Genomic DNA, 15,587 nt, shown 5'->3' with positions numbered 1-15,587 from the left:
GCAAAGCATTTATTTCAGTACGTAATGATTAAACATGGCCTGTTATCAGAGTTATTATCCAGTCTGCCTTGTTACGGCAGAGCACAGCAGAGTCCACTCCTCTGGAAGCAGCCTTTCTCAGGACACTCAGGCTGTGGTAGGAGAAGGTTCTCCCCAGCTGGCCCGGTGGTCAGTTAACATGCCATATGGGAGAAGAGAAGGGTCAGGAGCAGCTCCAGGTAGCAGGAGATGTTGAAATCAGACCCACAGCATTCTCTCTTATCACCCTGCAATTCACTCAAAAACACAACTCTGAAAGTAGAACTTATTTTTGAAGGTAGAATTCCAAGTACAGAGGGGAAATCTAGATTTCATTAATAAAATCTGTACTTGTATAGTTTAAGTTATAGTTTGGTCTTTACCAATCTTCCTTCTTAATATTCCTGGAGTTTCTAACTTTCAGGAATAACTTATTCTGCTTAACAAAGTAAGCACTGGCTTTTCTCCTGAGGTTGACTGTCACAGAAAATTGGGCTGCTGCATCTTTGCTGGGAATCATATATGTGATCTTTTATGTACGACATGCCCAATGTGCAGTATTTAAATTCCTTCAGGCAAAGATACAACTAATTTACCACTTATCCAGGTTAAATATATCTGATTGTGTCATTATCTATGGACTAACAAATTCTCATTTCAGTCAGCAGTGGATACAAATCAAAGAATGTTGAATTACTGAAAAAGAGCGTGTGCTACAGAAGCGCCTGAGTGGCTCGGTGGGTTAAGCGTCTGACTTTGGCTGAGGTCATGATCCCATAGGTTCATGAGCTTGAGCCCTACGTCGGACTCTGTGCTGACAGCTCAGAGCCTGGAGCCTGCTTTGAAGACTGTGTCTCCCTCTTTCTCTGCCCTTCCCTGGCTAGTGCTCTCTCTCTCAAAAATAACTAAACCTTAAAAAAAAAAAATTTAAAAAGTGTGTGACATAAATTACTGTGAAAATTTAAATGCAGTTCAGGGCTAATAAAACTGCTTATCATAAAAGGCTATCACTAAAACTCCACATGGTAGCACAAAAATCAAGTTCCTATGGGGAGAGGAAGGAAACTCAGGGTTTTTTCTCTTGCTTTGAACTGCCAGGGTTGAGTGAGGTCATTCCGTAGTCACATTTCTCTGAAAGTACAGCTCTGTCTGGGGCCTGAGTCAACGAATCTGAGACTGCATCTCCAGAAGGAGCGATACTGGGCGATCCGTACAGAGTCACAGGGGAGGCCTCGCTTCCCCTCTGAGGCGCTGGTTACAGCCCACCTCCCATCACGTGTGTGGAGTCGAGGGACGAATCCACCAGGGAGCCAAGTCCAGTCGTGACAGAACCCAACATACAGAACTCAGGGGCCACTCCCCAAGTTACCTGAACCCCTGGTCCTGGGCTGTGAATGTGAGTGGAGGACACCTCTAGACACACAGATTGTGTGTTTAGTCACAAGTATGGAGGCCAGTTCGATGGAGAACGAATGCTACTGTCAACTTTGTCCTACCTCAACATTTAACAGCACTTAAGATGTTAAATTTAAGAGCCACGAAGAAGCCGGAATTTTCCATGGGAGGAACTTCTTGGAGTCAGGATGCCCATTCTGACTTTTCTAAGCAACAGTGTGCCAACAGCCAAGACATCTTACACAGTTGTGGAAGTGTAGGACGCGATGCTTGCGTCAGCTCTCTGTCAGCACTGCACTCTGTTTCCCTGCTGACTGCTCTGTCCGTCCATCTGGCCCTTCTGTCATCCACCCCCGGGTTCCCCACATTCATCTCATTCCCACCACCCAGTGGACCTGTGAGGTGGTATTAACCCCACTTACAGACAGTAACTCAGGTCAGGGAAGTCCCCTGACTTCCTGGAGCGACATGGCTAGGAAGGAGCAGAGTCAAAACTCACATCTTGGATTCTCTGCCTCCAAATCCAATGCTTAGGGAGGAAGGACTTCATGGGCGGCATCAGCCTGGCCTTGGCTCTGCCAGGGATAGCCTCATCTCTACTGAAAGGAGAGAGGGCAAGGAGAGAGAAGAGAATATACAATCTTCTCTTCTGTTCAGACGAGAGTTAATTTGTGGGTGAACATGTGGGTGCTGAGTCCTCTACCGTGATCTTCACACGCTCCTTCTTTCCCTCCTGAGATGGCAAGAAACACAGTGTCTCCTTGTTTTTTGAGATGAAAACCTATTCGCCCTCCCTGACACCCCTGTCAGCAGGGAGCTGTTTTCAGGGCAGCTGTGAAGCTCCTCCCCCTCCGCACTGACCACCTGGGGCCTCTTCTGCTCCAGGCTTCTGGGGTGTCTATAGGCAGCTGGTACTTCACAGTTCTTAATGAGTCTCTGGGATCTTAATTCATGAGCTGAGGGAGAGCTAAAGACCCCCGGCCTCCAGCCAGTGGGCTAGAGGTGGTTTTCCTGAGAAACCCAAGTCCCAGAAGAGCCTGTCTCACTGAGATCTTTTGGGACATGAGGTAAGTGAAAGAGTAGGTGAGCGGCCAGCTGACTCTTTCTTCTGTCTCTGACATGGTTAGCTGCCCTTCTCTCTCCTTGATCCCGGAGTAATAGAGGTGGCTTCTCAGAGAGATCACCTGGCTTTTCCTCCCTGGGTGGAGGGCAGGATGCCTGCCTCCTCAGGGGGAATGTTCAGAGGACCTCCTCTCCTGGCTGTGGCTGCCCTGCAGGGTATGACTGAATGGGTCCACCACGTAGGCATGCCCCTCACAGCTCTGAGTTCCCACGGACTTCCAGCTGAACACCCCCAGGACCCAACCTCCTGTGGCCAGTGTTCTCTGGGGAGTCCCTAGCAGGGATGCGTGCAACCTTAACACTAGGCACCACTGAAAAAGGCACTGCCTTTCAGCCAGTGGATCTAACACTTTCCTGAGCCCTCGCTAAGGGCACAAAACGTCTGGTTCCTCAGCAACTCTGACATTTCAGAGTTAACAATCTTTTGATGCTACATATTTTTAGGTCTTTTGACAAGAAGTTCTTGTACAATTTAAGAATGATGTGGATGAGGAAAGCACACTGAATGCTGGATTTTTTCAAAGCATGGCCAAGCAGTGGGCTCTGAGCAGGCTGGGTGGTGACTTCCGGCACTTAATCCTCACCAGGTGACAGCTCACAAGGCCCTTTTACGTGATTGAGACAGAAACCTAAAAGTGCACCAGAATCTTCTCTGACTGTCAGGTAAGGGGATTAACAGAAAACTTTAAAACTGGCCCCTAAAGATTTAAAGATAGGACACAAACACTTCTGAGAGAAGCACACAAAGTGAGGGAGAAAAAGAATGAGGAAAAGGGTAAAAACTAGAGGTACTCTCCTCTCTGCGTTATAGGACTTAATGCAAATGAAGCGACTTATGTGTGTGTATGCAGACCAGTCTCTGTCAGCATCATGCTGACAGAATGTCTTTGTTTGTCAACATCAACAACTGCAGGAAAAGAAAGGCACTGAGAACTTTTTCAGTTGATGTGTCCTGACCCTGGAGACCTAACGGGAAATCTGCACTGGCAACCATCAGAATTCCTAACCTTAAAAACCAGTCCCGGGGCGCCTGGGTGGCGCAGTCGGTTAAGCGTCCGACTTCAGCCAGGTCACGATCTCGCGGTCCGTGAGTTCGAGCCCCGCGTCGGGCTCTGGGCTGATGGCTCAGAGCCTGGAGCCTGTTTCCGATTCTGTGTCTCCCTCTCTCTCTGCCCCTCCCCCATTCATGCTCTGTCTCTCTCTGTCCCAAAAATAAATAAACGTTGAAAAAAAAAAATTTAAAAACCAGTCCCGTCCCAGGCCAGCCCAGTGCTGCCAGCTCCCTCCTCGTCTACTGTCTAGCGTGGCTGTGGTCCCGTCCCCGATCCCTGTTTCCCTCCTTCTGGGCAAGCTACCTAACCCTGAGCGTGGCTTTCATCTGTAAGAGAGAACATCTATTGACCGCATTCTGGAACTCGCATCTTTCTCTCATTCTCTATGGTTTTTTTTTTTTCCCCCCTCCCCCACCTCTGCTAATTGGTGACTCTCTCTCTTTCAAAACCCCTTAAAAATCATCTCCTCTGTCAAGCCTCATCGATTTCTCTTGGAGAGAACCTCCAAGTTCTCTCGGATTGTTTCCCCACTTAAGGTAATTTTAATTACAAACACAGTAAAATATGTGAAAGAGCTTTACAAGCCAGAAAATGCTAAATGCTTACAGAGTATTAGGAATACCTGTCCTTAGCACCCACATCACCAGTTTAGAGGATCATTTCTCAAATCAGCATCTGTTTTGTCTCTTCAGTTAGGTTCTCACTACTCCAAGCATGACCCGCCAACCAGCAGCGTGGGCACCCCCTGGTAGCTTGCTGGAGCTGCCCCACCTCAAGTCCTGACAGTGCCTGCTGAATCACAATCAAAACTCTAAGCCTGTGTCAGATGATTTGTATGTACACTGAGTTTCAGAAGCATGACATTAGACTTTAAGGACCTCAAAGGTACAGACGGCACAGTATCCCCAGAAAGCCTTCCAGAACCCAGAGTCCTTCGAGCTGGTGTCAAATGGGGGTTTTCAAGACTATTACCATGTGACTGCTGACCTGCCAGCAAGAAAAGAACGAACCTGGCTGCATCTGCTGCATACAATGATATTTATACGAACACACATCACCTGAGATTTCTTTAGATAAAAAGCTTTAAAATCACATCTGCATAAAAAACACAGAAGGGTTCATTTAGGATAACTCATTATCGGGCTGAGTGCTTAAGTCCTTGGCAACTGGAAGGAGAGTCAACGAACTGTGTAGTCTTTCTTACGAGCTAACGGCTCCCTCTCCCCCAAGTGAGCTAGTGCAAATCACAAAGGCTCCCCAGACTTCACAGATCATGCCTCCTCACTTTACCGAGGCCCCTGAACGTTTTAACGAAGTTCAGAAACCACACGTATGAAAGGACAGCTGGCCTGGGACTCTTATGGCACACGTTTCGTGCCTCCACAAAGCCCTGACTGAGAAGAGTGCTCTGGAAACTGCAGCAGCTCCCCCTCCTCCCAGGACATGGCGGTCACGCTCCCCAACAGCAACAAGATTAATTTGGGATTCCAGTTCCTCTGTCATATGATCCCTTTATGATGATTAGCGAAGCATCTCCCAGAAAGGGTAGGCCGAGGCCAAACAAACCAAGCTGAATTACAACGACTGATCATTTTTAAAAGCTATCTCTTAGGGACAGGTCTTATTTAAGGAGAAAACAGAAAAGCAGCCATAATGGAGAGAAGAGGCTGAGTACACAGAGATGGGAAATCAGGCTACAGAGTTAGATCTAGGTGAAAACTCCAGTCCCAGTTAGGTGGCTGTGCATGAACCTCTTAGAGCCTCACTGTTTCCTCCTTTAAAGTGTAGATGATACCACCTGCCCGGTGCTTCTGAAGTTCACTTGAGAGGACGCACAAAGTTCTAGAGTTTAATACCCGAACTATGATAAGAGCCCATTAAGCGTGAGATGTTATTTTCCTGCCGTGTGACCTGCCCGCTGGCTCCCAGCACCAGGCCGTGAGCCGCGAGGACAGACCTGCCGTCTGGCCCCAGCGCGAGCTGCCTCCAGGAGCTTCCTGCTCACCTTGATCATTTCTGCCACATAACTCTCGGGCCCGGTGTACTCTGTAGAGTCCTTCACTTTCACCAGCACGATGAAGCACAGATAGTGCCACATGTTGTGTTCTTCCTTGATGTGCTCTTCAAAGGTGACAGTCTTGTTGTCAAACTTGTCTCTTTCCAAGCCTAAGGAGAGACAGAAAGCCCCCGGCCCCAAGTGAGCAGCCATGGTCTAGAAAAATCTGTGAGAGAACTGTCCAGAGAGGAGGCTGTGGTTCCAGCTCCCATCTTGGTGAAGGGTTGGATTCTGTTGGCCTTCTACATGCATTCCCTTTTACATCACAGCAGGAAAGACACAGGATGTGAGAGAGATGGACTTCGGTCTGAGTCCCACCTCTGCCCCTTACCGGTCACTGTTTAGTCTCCACGTGCCTCAGTTGCTCCATCAGGGAACAGGGGACTGCCGTCTGCGTTCTAGGAGTGCTCAGGCTTAAATGAGCACAGGTGTGACCTGCTCATGCATAGCAGGCAACTGGTGAATGTGAGGTCCCTTCTCCCAGGGAGATGCCAAAATGTACACATGTTAAAAGGTTTTGGAAGAGACAGAATGAGGACAAAAAGAACTTTAAGCACATTTTGAACTCTAGCTGGTAAGTTTGTTTTGCAGAGGTCTGGGTGAGCAATTGTGAGACTAGTTTCTGTATATTCTTGGATCGATCAAAGAACTATGTGGTATATCATGGGAGCCAGATTTCTCACTGTCAAAAGAAGAGAGCACAAATATGGAAAGGGAGAAAGATAAACACCATAACATTGAATTGGAATTAGAGCTATGGGTATGAACTCATCCTTTTTCATATGTATATAAAATAGATACATAAGTGTGTCGATACATATGTATGTGTATACAAACACCCAGGTGTATGCATTTACATGTGTACTCCTCATCTGCACCCTAATAACCCTTCTGGGGTCTGGCAGTGGCACGCCAACAGGAATGAGCACACCTAGATCCCAGATCTTCTAGATGTTAGCTTCCAAATACCATTCTCTGCTAAAAAGAACCAGGACTTTTTGGAGAAATGGGTGATACCAGGGCTGGGTCAGGGAAGTACAAGTTAAGCTTGAAATGAACAGCTCATGGAACTAAAAATGTAAGGAAAGTACATAAAAAATTATGGTTCCATGGTAAAACAGAAACCACAAGGGCCTCTCGCTGGACAAATCTGGGGAAATCTGATTATTAAAGCAAATAATGATATTGAAGGATTATAATCCATTGGAATAAATAAAAATATAGGAATCCATGTTGTTACAAATCCAAAAGTACTTACACATATATAGTATACATACATAATGAGAAGAGAGAGTTTTTATTTAAGAGAAAAAGCCAGTTAACAAAGGCAAAAATAGTAAAATGAGAAAATCGTCATTGGAGAGCCATCCTAATAAAAGACTCGGGCAGAAATCATTAGTGGACATTAAAGCTACTGGATTAATGTTTAATTTGAGGGATAGTGGGGTATTTACATGATCTCAAAGTATCTCCCCATAAAATGTTTCTTAATTACAAAGAGATAAAAACCTAACTTAGTGGAAAAACCTGGCAATTATCACCTTAACCTAGTGATCAGAGTTCATGTCACTGGTTATGAGTGGGTATCTCATGCCTCCTGAAATGATGCACTGAGGAGAAAAAAAAAAACAGATTTCTTTGATGTTCCTATAAAAAAATGCATACCCCACTTCTATTGTGAGGAAACATCAGAGAAACCAAAACCAAGGGACATTCTACACAATAAGTGACCAAACTCTTAAAAAATGTCAATGGAGGCTAATGAGCCATGACAAGTGAATGCAATGACGTGACCTGGGCTTTCATTTGCTGTACAGGACATTTCTGGGATAAAGAGTGAAATCTGAATAGGGTCTGGAGATGGAGTGATAACATGGTATCTTTGTTAATTTCCTAATTTTGATAACTATGCTGCGTGTGTGTGTGTGCGTGTGTCTGTATGTATATATACAGCTTACTATTTAGGAAATATATATTGAAATATTTAGGGATAAAGATACATCATGCCAGCCAATCTCTGACTTTTCGGAAAAACTATGAGTAAAGCAGATTAGGTAAATTATTACTATTTGGGGAGTCTGGTTAACGAGTGTATAGATATTCTTTGTACTGCTCTAATCACTTTTCTGTAACTCTGGAATTATTTCAAAACAAAAGGCTTTAAGTGGTTTTCAGGGGGCAAAAAGCAAAGATTTAAGTTTTGAAATGGGAAATGCTCATTTTGTGAGCATCTGTACCAATAGGAAATTTATATATTCAGTAACTATATTATGAATAATCCTGAAATGACTACTCAGCTCCCAGATCCCTACATGATTAGTTTACATTTACATATACTTTTCTGCAGTTATTGTGACAATGGTTTCTTGGGTATCCCCTGTACCTCTCTTCTGTTGCTGTTTACTGCTTATCATCAAGCACCTACAATGTGCAGGTTCTGTGCTAGCTGTGTTACATAAACTGACTCTCATAGCCCCACAATAATGCAAAGAAGTACATATTATTGCATCCATTTCACAGATGAGCAGTTCAAGTTCAGAGAACTGAAGGGACTATACCATGATTACATGACTACTAAGTTGCAGTAACTTAATCAGAACCCAGGTCTGACTCCTGACACCTTCACCATACACTCTAAGAGGAATATTCTTTCACTTAATGCCTGATACCATTTGCAGTGAAGACATCCACAGGCTGGAACCAGACGAAGATCTCCATTCTGGTTACTTAGGACGGGACCAGGAGATACTCGGCAGCCCAACAAACACAAGACCATAAGCCATGTTCATTTCCGATCCTGTGCGATCACATCCCCGCCACCCCACACTTCGTTCCTTAAAACAAACTGGCACAGGCAACCCTTACAGGGAATTGACAGGCACTCCAAACACTGCCCGGCAGAGGCAGAACCGAAGTCCACCCGGCGCCAAGGCCAGAGATGCTAGAGCAGGAGGGCAGCGCCTCTCCCACAGAAAGCCCGTGCTTCCCTGCTGAGGCTGGCTGCCACACTCACCACAGATAAAGCACGTGGTCTTTAAGATCTCCTCTTTCTTCTGCTTTTCACTCCTCAGGTCAGCAAATGTGTCAATGATGACCCCGAAAATCAGATTAAGGACGATGATGATGACCATGAAGAAGAACAAGAGGTCATAGATTACTCTGGCAGCAAAGAGGGGCTCCTGGAAAAGAGGCGTCGCCATCAGCAAAGTGACCCACCGTCCTCTGGCCCACAGAGCTCAGGGCAGAAGGAGGAGGACTCGACGCGCCCGACATTCAGGGCTCACCCTCACCCTATTGGTCTGCTCTGTCACAAGTTAAATTGGGCATCAAACTTGAAAAGTCACAACTGTGTCCCTTTTCAAGCCCTTTGCCCAGACTGTCGGTTCTGCAAGTGTTGTGTGGCATGTGCACAAGAACAGCTTCCTGGGATCTAAGGTGTCTGGGAGATGTGCTCAGGCAGGCCAGACCCAGCCCTGCACGAGCATTTCAGTACGTGGAGTGGGCGGGGCTTTCCACAAAGAGGGTTTCCCTGCACCCTGATACTAAGGCCATGGATGGAGGGGAGAGAAGCCTCAACTGGCCAGTCCTGCACGTCTCCTCATCACTACTCCAGCTCTGCCTCTGTCTTCGGTTTCCATGCAAGCTTTCTGCGTGCTGCTCCCCACCCCCACCCAGCTCTGCCTTCCCTTCGGGATCCAGCCACCTCCCCCCACCTCTGCCTTCCCGTCAGGATCCAGCTACCTCTTTGGATGGTTTCCTGAGCACGTCTCCTACTCCGCCCCCGCTCCTCAGCCCGTGACTCAGCACCGTGACAATGCACATCAGAAGTGTCTCACACGTGTGCTCCTTGTCTTGCTCCGTCTCTTCTGTGAGGACCAGCTCTATGAATGTGGTAAGAAACAACAGATTTACAGCATGTGGGAAAAGACGTACCATGATTTTGACACTGTCTTTCCTGAATGCCATCTTGCCAGCTGACAGACACATGGGAACAAGAAAGAGTAAAACTAAGGAATCAGGTATCAAATACTTTCTTTCAAATATCTGAGGTTACCTGGGGGCAATTCTGTTTTCATCACCAACCCCTGCTAGTTTCTCAAGCCAAGTCACAAGTGCCCTTCCCTATATTAAATCTATAATATTCCCTATCCTTCTCAGATTTTAAACTCCAGTCCCAGCTCAGAACAGGTGTTTGACCTTAGATAAGTTGCTTAATACTCTGAGTCAGGAGCATCTTGTCTCTCAGCTGAGGGTAATCCCATAGGACCCAAGCTCCTCACTGGCTAAACCCAGCAACGTTTTACAGCAGGTCCTCTAGATAAATCACTTTATATTGGACGCTGTCCATTCATTCTTCATCATTTTTGCAAAAAGAACCATGCTGCCTATCTTGTTCTTTTCTCCAGTTGCAGTGATAATGGTCTTGCTAAAAACACAGATCACTCCTGGCTTTCAACAACTTCCATTCATCCTTTGGATGTAGTTTAACCTTCTTAGCCTAACATGTAAGATCCTTCATGATCTGGCCTACTGATGACCCATCTGGCTTCATTTCTTACTACTACTCTTCCTCATGATCATTGTATCCCTCAACATGGTATATTCTACCTCAGAGTCTTTGGACACCTTATTCCCTTTAACTGGAACACTCACTTCTCCTCCTCTGTCCAAGATTTTACCATTTTAGTTTAGCTATCACCTCCTTGGGGATTCTCTTACTCCAGTATTAGGCTGGGTGCCTCTCTTCTGTATTCTGTCCTTGTTCCTAGCATTAGCATACTCTCCAGTCATCAGCAAGGTGCCTGCCTGGCTGCCTACCCCACTACACTGGCGTATCTTAGAGTATAGCACAGTCCCTGGCAACTAGAGGGCACCCAGGAAATAGTGGCTGAATCAATCAAGCAGGTATTAGACCTTCTTCCCTTTCACCTCCCTCCTCTCTCCCAGTCTTTCCTCTTTGCTATTGGCCTTACTTCTCAAGAGTAAATCTGCTTCCATCTGCTTCCAATGTCACGTGCGCCATCTAAGCTTCAAGAGGGGCCTGTCACTAACACGGGGCTTAAGGCTACACGTTCCTACCTTCTTTGGGTGCAGGAGAGGAACAGTTCTCCCCAGTCTCCACCCTACACACGTCAGAATACAGGAACTCGCTTGCCAAACTCTCTCCGGCTTCTGGGAGAGAGAGGAAATTTTATGATGAACAATCTGGCAGCATATGGTTAAAATGTTTGAAGTCCCCAATTCACGGCTGATTAAACAATTCTTTACATAAATAACACCCTACATTCCTGCATATAAATTCAAGGCAGAGATGCAATTTACACTTTCATTTGGTGATCTGGATGGGAAAGAAGCCAGAAATGTCAATTCCTGTAGGCTTACTAGAAATATCACACTTAAATAGCACCTCTCCAACTTTAAAGACACACAGCTGAAACTCTTCGACAAATACTACTGAGCGTACAGACTCCAGCAAGATTTACACCAAGTCTGCACGGAAAGCATCAGCAGGCATGAGCGGAAATCCAAGGTCCAGGCCAGTTTAGTTCAGAACCCTAAGATGGTTGGCAGGAAATTTCAGTCAGTGTCAACTGGGAAGCTGGAATTACATGTCAAGAATGCAGCATTTAGAAAAAGGCTGCCTGGCGCAGCCAGTGATAATAATTCTACTTTGTTCCTTGGACTCAGGGCCTCTGGTTACCTGATAAAAAACCAGTTAACATTTCACTTAACGGTGTTAAAATATTGTGATTGACACAAAGGAAGACTTGGGTATCACTCACTCAAGTATATAATCATTTTATTTCATTCTCAAAACTGTTCTTGCTCTATATAAAAATAATACACATTGTCAAACTTGTATATAGTAAACAAGCCCCAGAGACAGCCACTGCTGGGGGAGGGGGGGGGGGTGTATATTCTTCCATATTTTAAAGGACGTATGTGAGGTTTTAATTTTTAAAAATATATACGTGGCTCCTATTATAGTTATTACTCTGCAGTTTCCCATATATTTGTGGGTGCTTTTCGTTGAAGGATTATAAAGGTGTGTCCTAACTGTAGGGCACGCCACCCCAGAGGACTGCAGTCTAATAAAACACTTGATGTTTAGACTGCTTCCAGTTTCCCAATGGAGTCAGCATCCTTCATACACATCATTTCTGCATGCACAGGCAGGCGGCTTTTCCTTTAAGGATCAATTCCTAGAAGTAGATTTACCAAGCCAGAGGGATGCACCCTCCTATCTTTCAACATATATGGTCAAACTGTTTTTGAATAAATCCTATTAGTTTAAAATATGACTTTAGGCAATAAAGTAAGTGTAGGCTCTGGACACTCCCACTCAGCATTCGATATATCCTACCACCCTTTGAATAAAGCGACGACTAAGCCCTCTATTCAGAATTCATGCTCTCAGTGCTGGGGAGATACCTACACTGCTAAAGTCATCATTCTCTTACAATTCATTCACTTACAATTAAGAAATATTTTTTTAACATTAAAAAAAAAGATGAGAAGACTCAAACTCACCTGGAAGAGCTGTTTCATTGGGCAACCTATCTACTTCCAAGATAAAATCATCTTTGAAGAAAAGATAGCCCACTATTGAGAACAGGTAAACCAGGATCAAAGCCAGAACTGCTGTCAAGATGATGGACCGGCCATTGCGAGTGACACTTTTAATGACATTAAGCAGAGTCTCTTCTCTGTATACCAAATCAAAAAGCTTTAAAAACAAAGAAGACAATGTGATGGTTTTAAGAAACCTCTATATTAGATGTATGTATGTAATTACATATCTCATAATGACAACTTGATTTATAGAGAATTTACCCTTTTAACAACTCAGAAGCATTCTACTGTTTTCTTAACACTTAACACTTGCCTGTCTTAATGAAAACTGAGACAAGGGAAATAAGCATAGGAAAGGAAGGAGGGAACCAGTTGGAATTTCAAGAGTTACTCAGACAGTTTAGAGGTGCTTGTAGAGGGAACAAATACAGGGTGGTACCAGTGAGTTTCAGCAAGCAAGGGAGAGGAAAGTGATGAGTGTGCATTCATGGAGTAGTTACTGAGCTTCTGCTAAGGGCCAGCCACTCTGGAAGCGGGAGTGGGCAAGCCCTGGTCCTTGTCCTCCCAGAGCTGAGAGCCTCAAGGAGAAGGCCACACCCAACCGGGCAGTACAGGCAGTGGGCACTGTGGAGTTAAGAGGTGCAAATCTTAGTTCAACCACAGGACATCACAACAGCAGACTAGGTTCTTTCTCCTTCCCTCTGAGCCTCTGTTTCCTCATGTGCAGACGGGAGGACAGAGAGTTGTAGTGAACAAGAGCTACGTGATGTATATACTGTGTATGGTACATCCCGTATGGCTAGCCTTATGTGCTGAGTGCCTCACGGTAAATGGTAATTATAATTTCCTGATGAAGGGACTAGGCCAAGGTCCCAAAGCTCATGGCAGGATCACTGGTGGTGGTAATACAAGAGGAAGTCTAAACCTTTCCCATTTCTCTAGTGGCAGGGCGAGGCAGAGATCCCCTGAAGTGCACTGTGGGTTCAGTCTAGGCTTGCCCTCTGCAAAGAGACTTCCTCTGTGCAAGAAGTTGGCCTGTAGGTACTTCTAGGTATGGGGGGACTGATGGGTTGTTTTTTCAGATATTTGCCTGGAGAAAGAATAAAGAGACATGGAGGAGAACTCTGTGGGCTAATTCTTGGACCTAGGGGCTAGTTTTAATCTGGCCTCTGTGCTGACATCGACTGCATTTTCTGAAGGTTTTGCCTCCACTTGGCTTTTGGGAATGACTGCACAGCCAAGTGAGCCAGGGGACAAGAGTTTCAATCCTCACTCTGCTTTTAATTTGCAGCAAGATGTTGGCGGAGCTCTGTAACCTCTCTGGACCTCAGTTTCCTCATCTGTAAAATCAGCGGAATGAAATAGCTGATCTCTGAGTCCCTTCCAATTTATAGCTTTACATCTGAGTTCATTTTCTGGTCAATTAGCCCTTCTGCCTCCATAACACCAATCTGTGTCCTGAGACCTGCGTGAAGGACACTGGGTAAAGGAGCATAGTCAAAAGGAAGGAAGGAAGCAAGGAAGAGGTGTTTCATCAATTGAAGAGTACAAAAGGCTAATGTTGCCATTAACGTTGGTTAAATATTTTCCAACAAGCCGCTATGAAGCAGCAAGTGAGAGCAACTTCAGACAATCAACAAATGACACTTGTTTTGGGGGGGCGGTAAGAACTCTAAGATTATATAGCCACCAAGTTCTTGAAACGACAAGTGATTTTTTTTTTCCCTCACTCACCTATAACTTCTGGCTTTGAAACAATGGATATGCGTTACTTTATACAGGAAAAACTGTCTTCTAATTAGTGAATTACCCGTTTAATGAAGAAAACTTTGAAAACAGAGAAAAGGACACAGAAAACCAAAAATCACCAATAACTCCACCATCTATAGACATCGACTCAAGTTCTCTCCTTCTGCCTTTATTAGAAAAAATGTAATAAATATAATATACCGTAATAGTGGCATACAGTCAGGCTCTTTCACCAAGCAATCACAAACATTTTCACGTCAAAAATAATCACCTAGAATGTCAGTATATGGAAAAACCACAGTTTACTTAACCGAAGTATTTACCTTTTTTAAAAAAAAACAGTCAAGATGTTTTAAATTGCATGTCATTAAAAATAATGCTGTGATGCACATTCTGTACTTGCCTCTATACATACTTGTCCAATTATTTCTTTTTGGAGAACTTCCAGAAAGGAAATTTTTGGGCCAAATGTTGTAACCGACTATGTCGCCCCATTGCGTTCCCAAAAGGCTGTACTGCATAGTCCATGCTGTCAGAGGCCGGTGCCTGCTGCTGCACATCCACATGAGACCCGAGCATGCTCATGCCTCTGAACCTTTCCATACATCAGAGGTATAGCTCAGGATCTCATTGCTGTTTTAACTAGCAGGTATTTGTTTAGCATTGAGGATGAACAATCTTTCAGGTTTACTGACCATATGGATTTCTTCTTCTGTTACCTGTCCATCTACAAACTTCACACAGTTTCATCTCAGGGTGTTAATATTTTCTACGGATTTGCCTGGATGCAGGCTCGAGACAAGGTTCAGCCAGTCTGGGGGGTCCCACCCTCCCACTGTGCCTTTCTGGCCTGCTGGTGTGGTGCTTTCACAGCCCTGGGACATGTGGGTTTTCCCTGCTGAAGGTCTCTTTCCAGTTCCTCTCTGTCATCAACTCGCCTTACTTGTGGAATAACTTGAATGGTTTCAGTATTCTGTCTGTGATTCTCAATAAACATGTTAAATACCACTTTTGACACCAAAAGTAACAAGTCACCTGAGGTCACAGACAAGTCAAGGCCCAGAAGCACATGAGAGGCATCTAGCCACAATCAAGTTTGATGCTAGTACGTTTTCTACAAGGGAACTGAGCTCAGGTGTCCTGAGGCTTAGGGTTACTCTGTGACAGATCAGAGATGTGACAGCACGAATACAGACTGCACTGGGAGATAACAGATGCATGTAGCAGGGACTTCTTCACGAGCTCCAGTGAAAGGCAGTTCAGGGCTGTGCTTCAGAAGTGACTGGGCAATCAACAGAGCTAAGTTGCTATCTGGCCTGTGGCACTTCCTGGGTGACTTTGGTAAGTCACTTAACCTTGCCAACCCTCGGTTTCACCATCTGTAATTTGGAGATACCATCTACCTCCGCAGTCGCTGTGAGAGACTATATGAAAACAGCACACAGCACATGTTCAGTAAATGGCTATAACGATGACTTTCTGGACTGTAAGGCCTGTGAGGGAAGATAGGATATCGGTTTGGCTTACCACGACATCCCCGCACGTAGCACTAGATGGCATTGCAAATGACCAAAAGGAGAGGACTTGAACGTATGGAGAAGGAAATGAAGCCAACAAGACAT

The 15,587-nt window shown here is 45.1% G+C and overlaps 1 protein-coding gene across 6 annotated transcripts in view; it reads right to left on the bottom strand.

The window, feature by feature from the left end:
• ITPR1 (inositol 1,4,5-trisphosphate receptor type 1) overlaps positions 1-15,587 on the bottom strand; it is a 328,207-nt gene that overhangs the window by 20,783 nt on the left and 291,837 nt on the right. For all 6 annotated transcript variants that reach the window (XM_043587979.1, XM_043587980.1, XM_043587982.1 and 3 more), the window contains 5 exons: positions 12,175-12,370; positions 10,723-10,815; positions 9,385-9,524; positions 8,657-8,822; positions 5,593-5,753 (listed from right to left, as the gene is read on the bottom strand). In XM_043587979.1, coding sequence (XP_043443914.1) covers positions 5,593-5,753; positions 8,657-8,822; positions 9,385-9,524; positions 10,723-10,815; positions 12,175-12,370 — 756 coding nt within the window. The remainder of the gene's footprint in view (positions 1-5,592; positions 5,754-8,656; positions 8,823-9,384; positions 9,525-10,722; positions 10,816-12,174; positions 12,371-15,587) is intronic.

The sequence above is a fragment of the Prionailurus bengalensis genome, chromosome A2 (genome assembly GCF_016509475.1).
Source record: "Prionailurus bengalensis isolate Pbe53 chromosome A2, Fcat_Pben_1.1_paternal_pri, whole genome shotgun sequence".
In the NCBI taxonomy this organism is placed as follows: Eukaryota; Metazoa; Chordata; class Mammalia; order Carnivora; family Felidae; genus Prionailurus; species Prionailurus bengalensis.
This window is presented reverse-complemented; position numbering and strand designations above follow the sequence as displayed.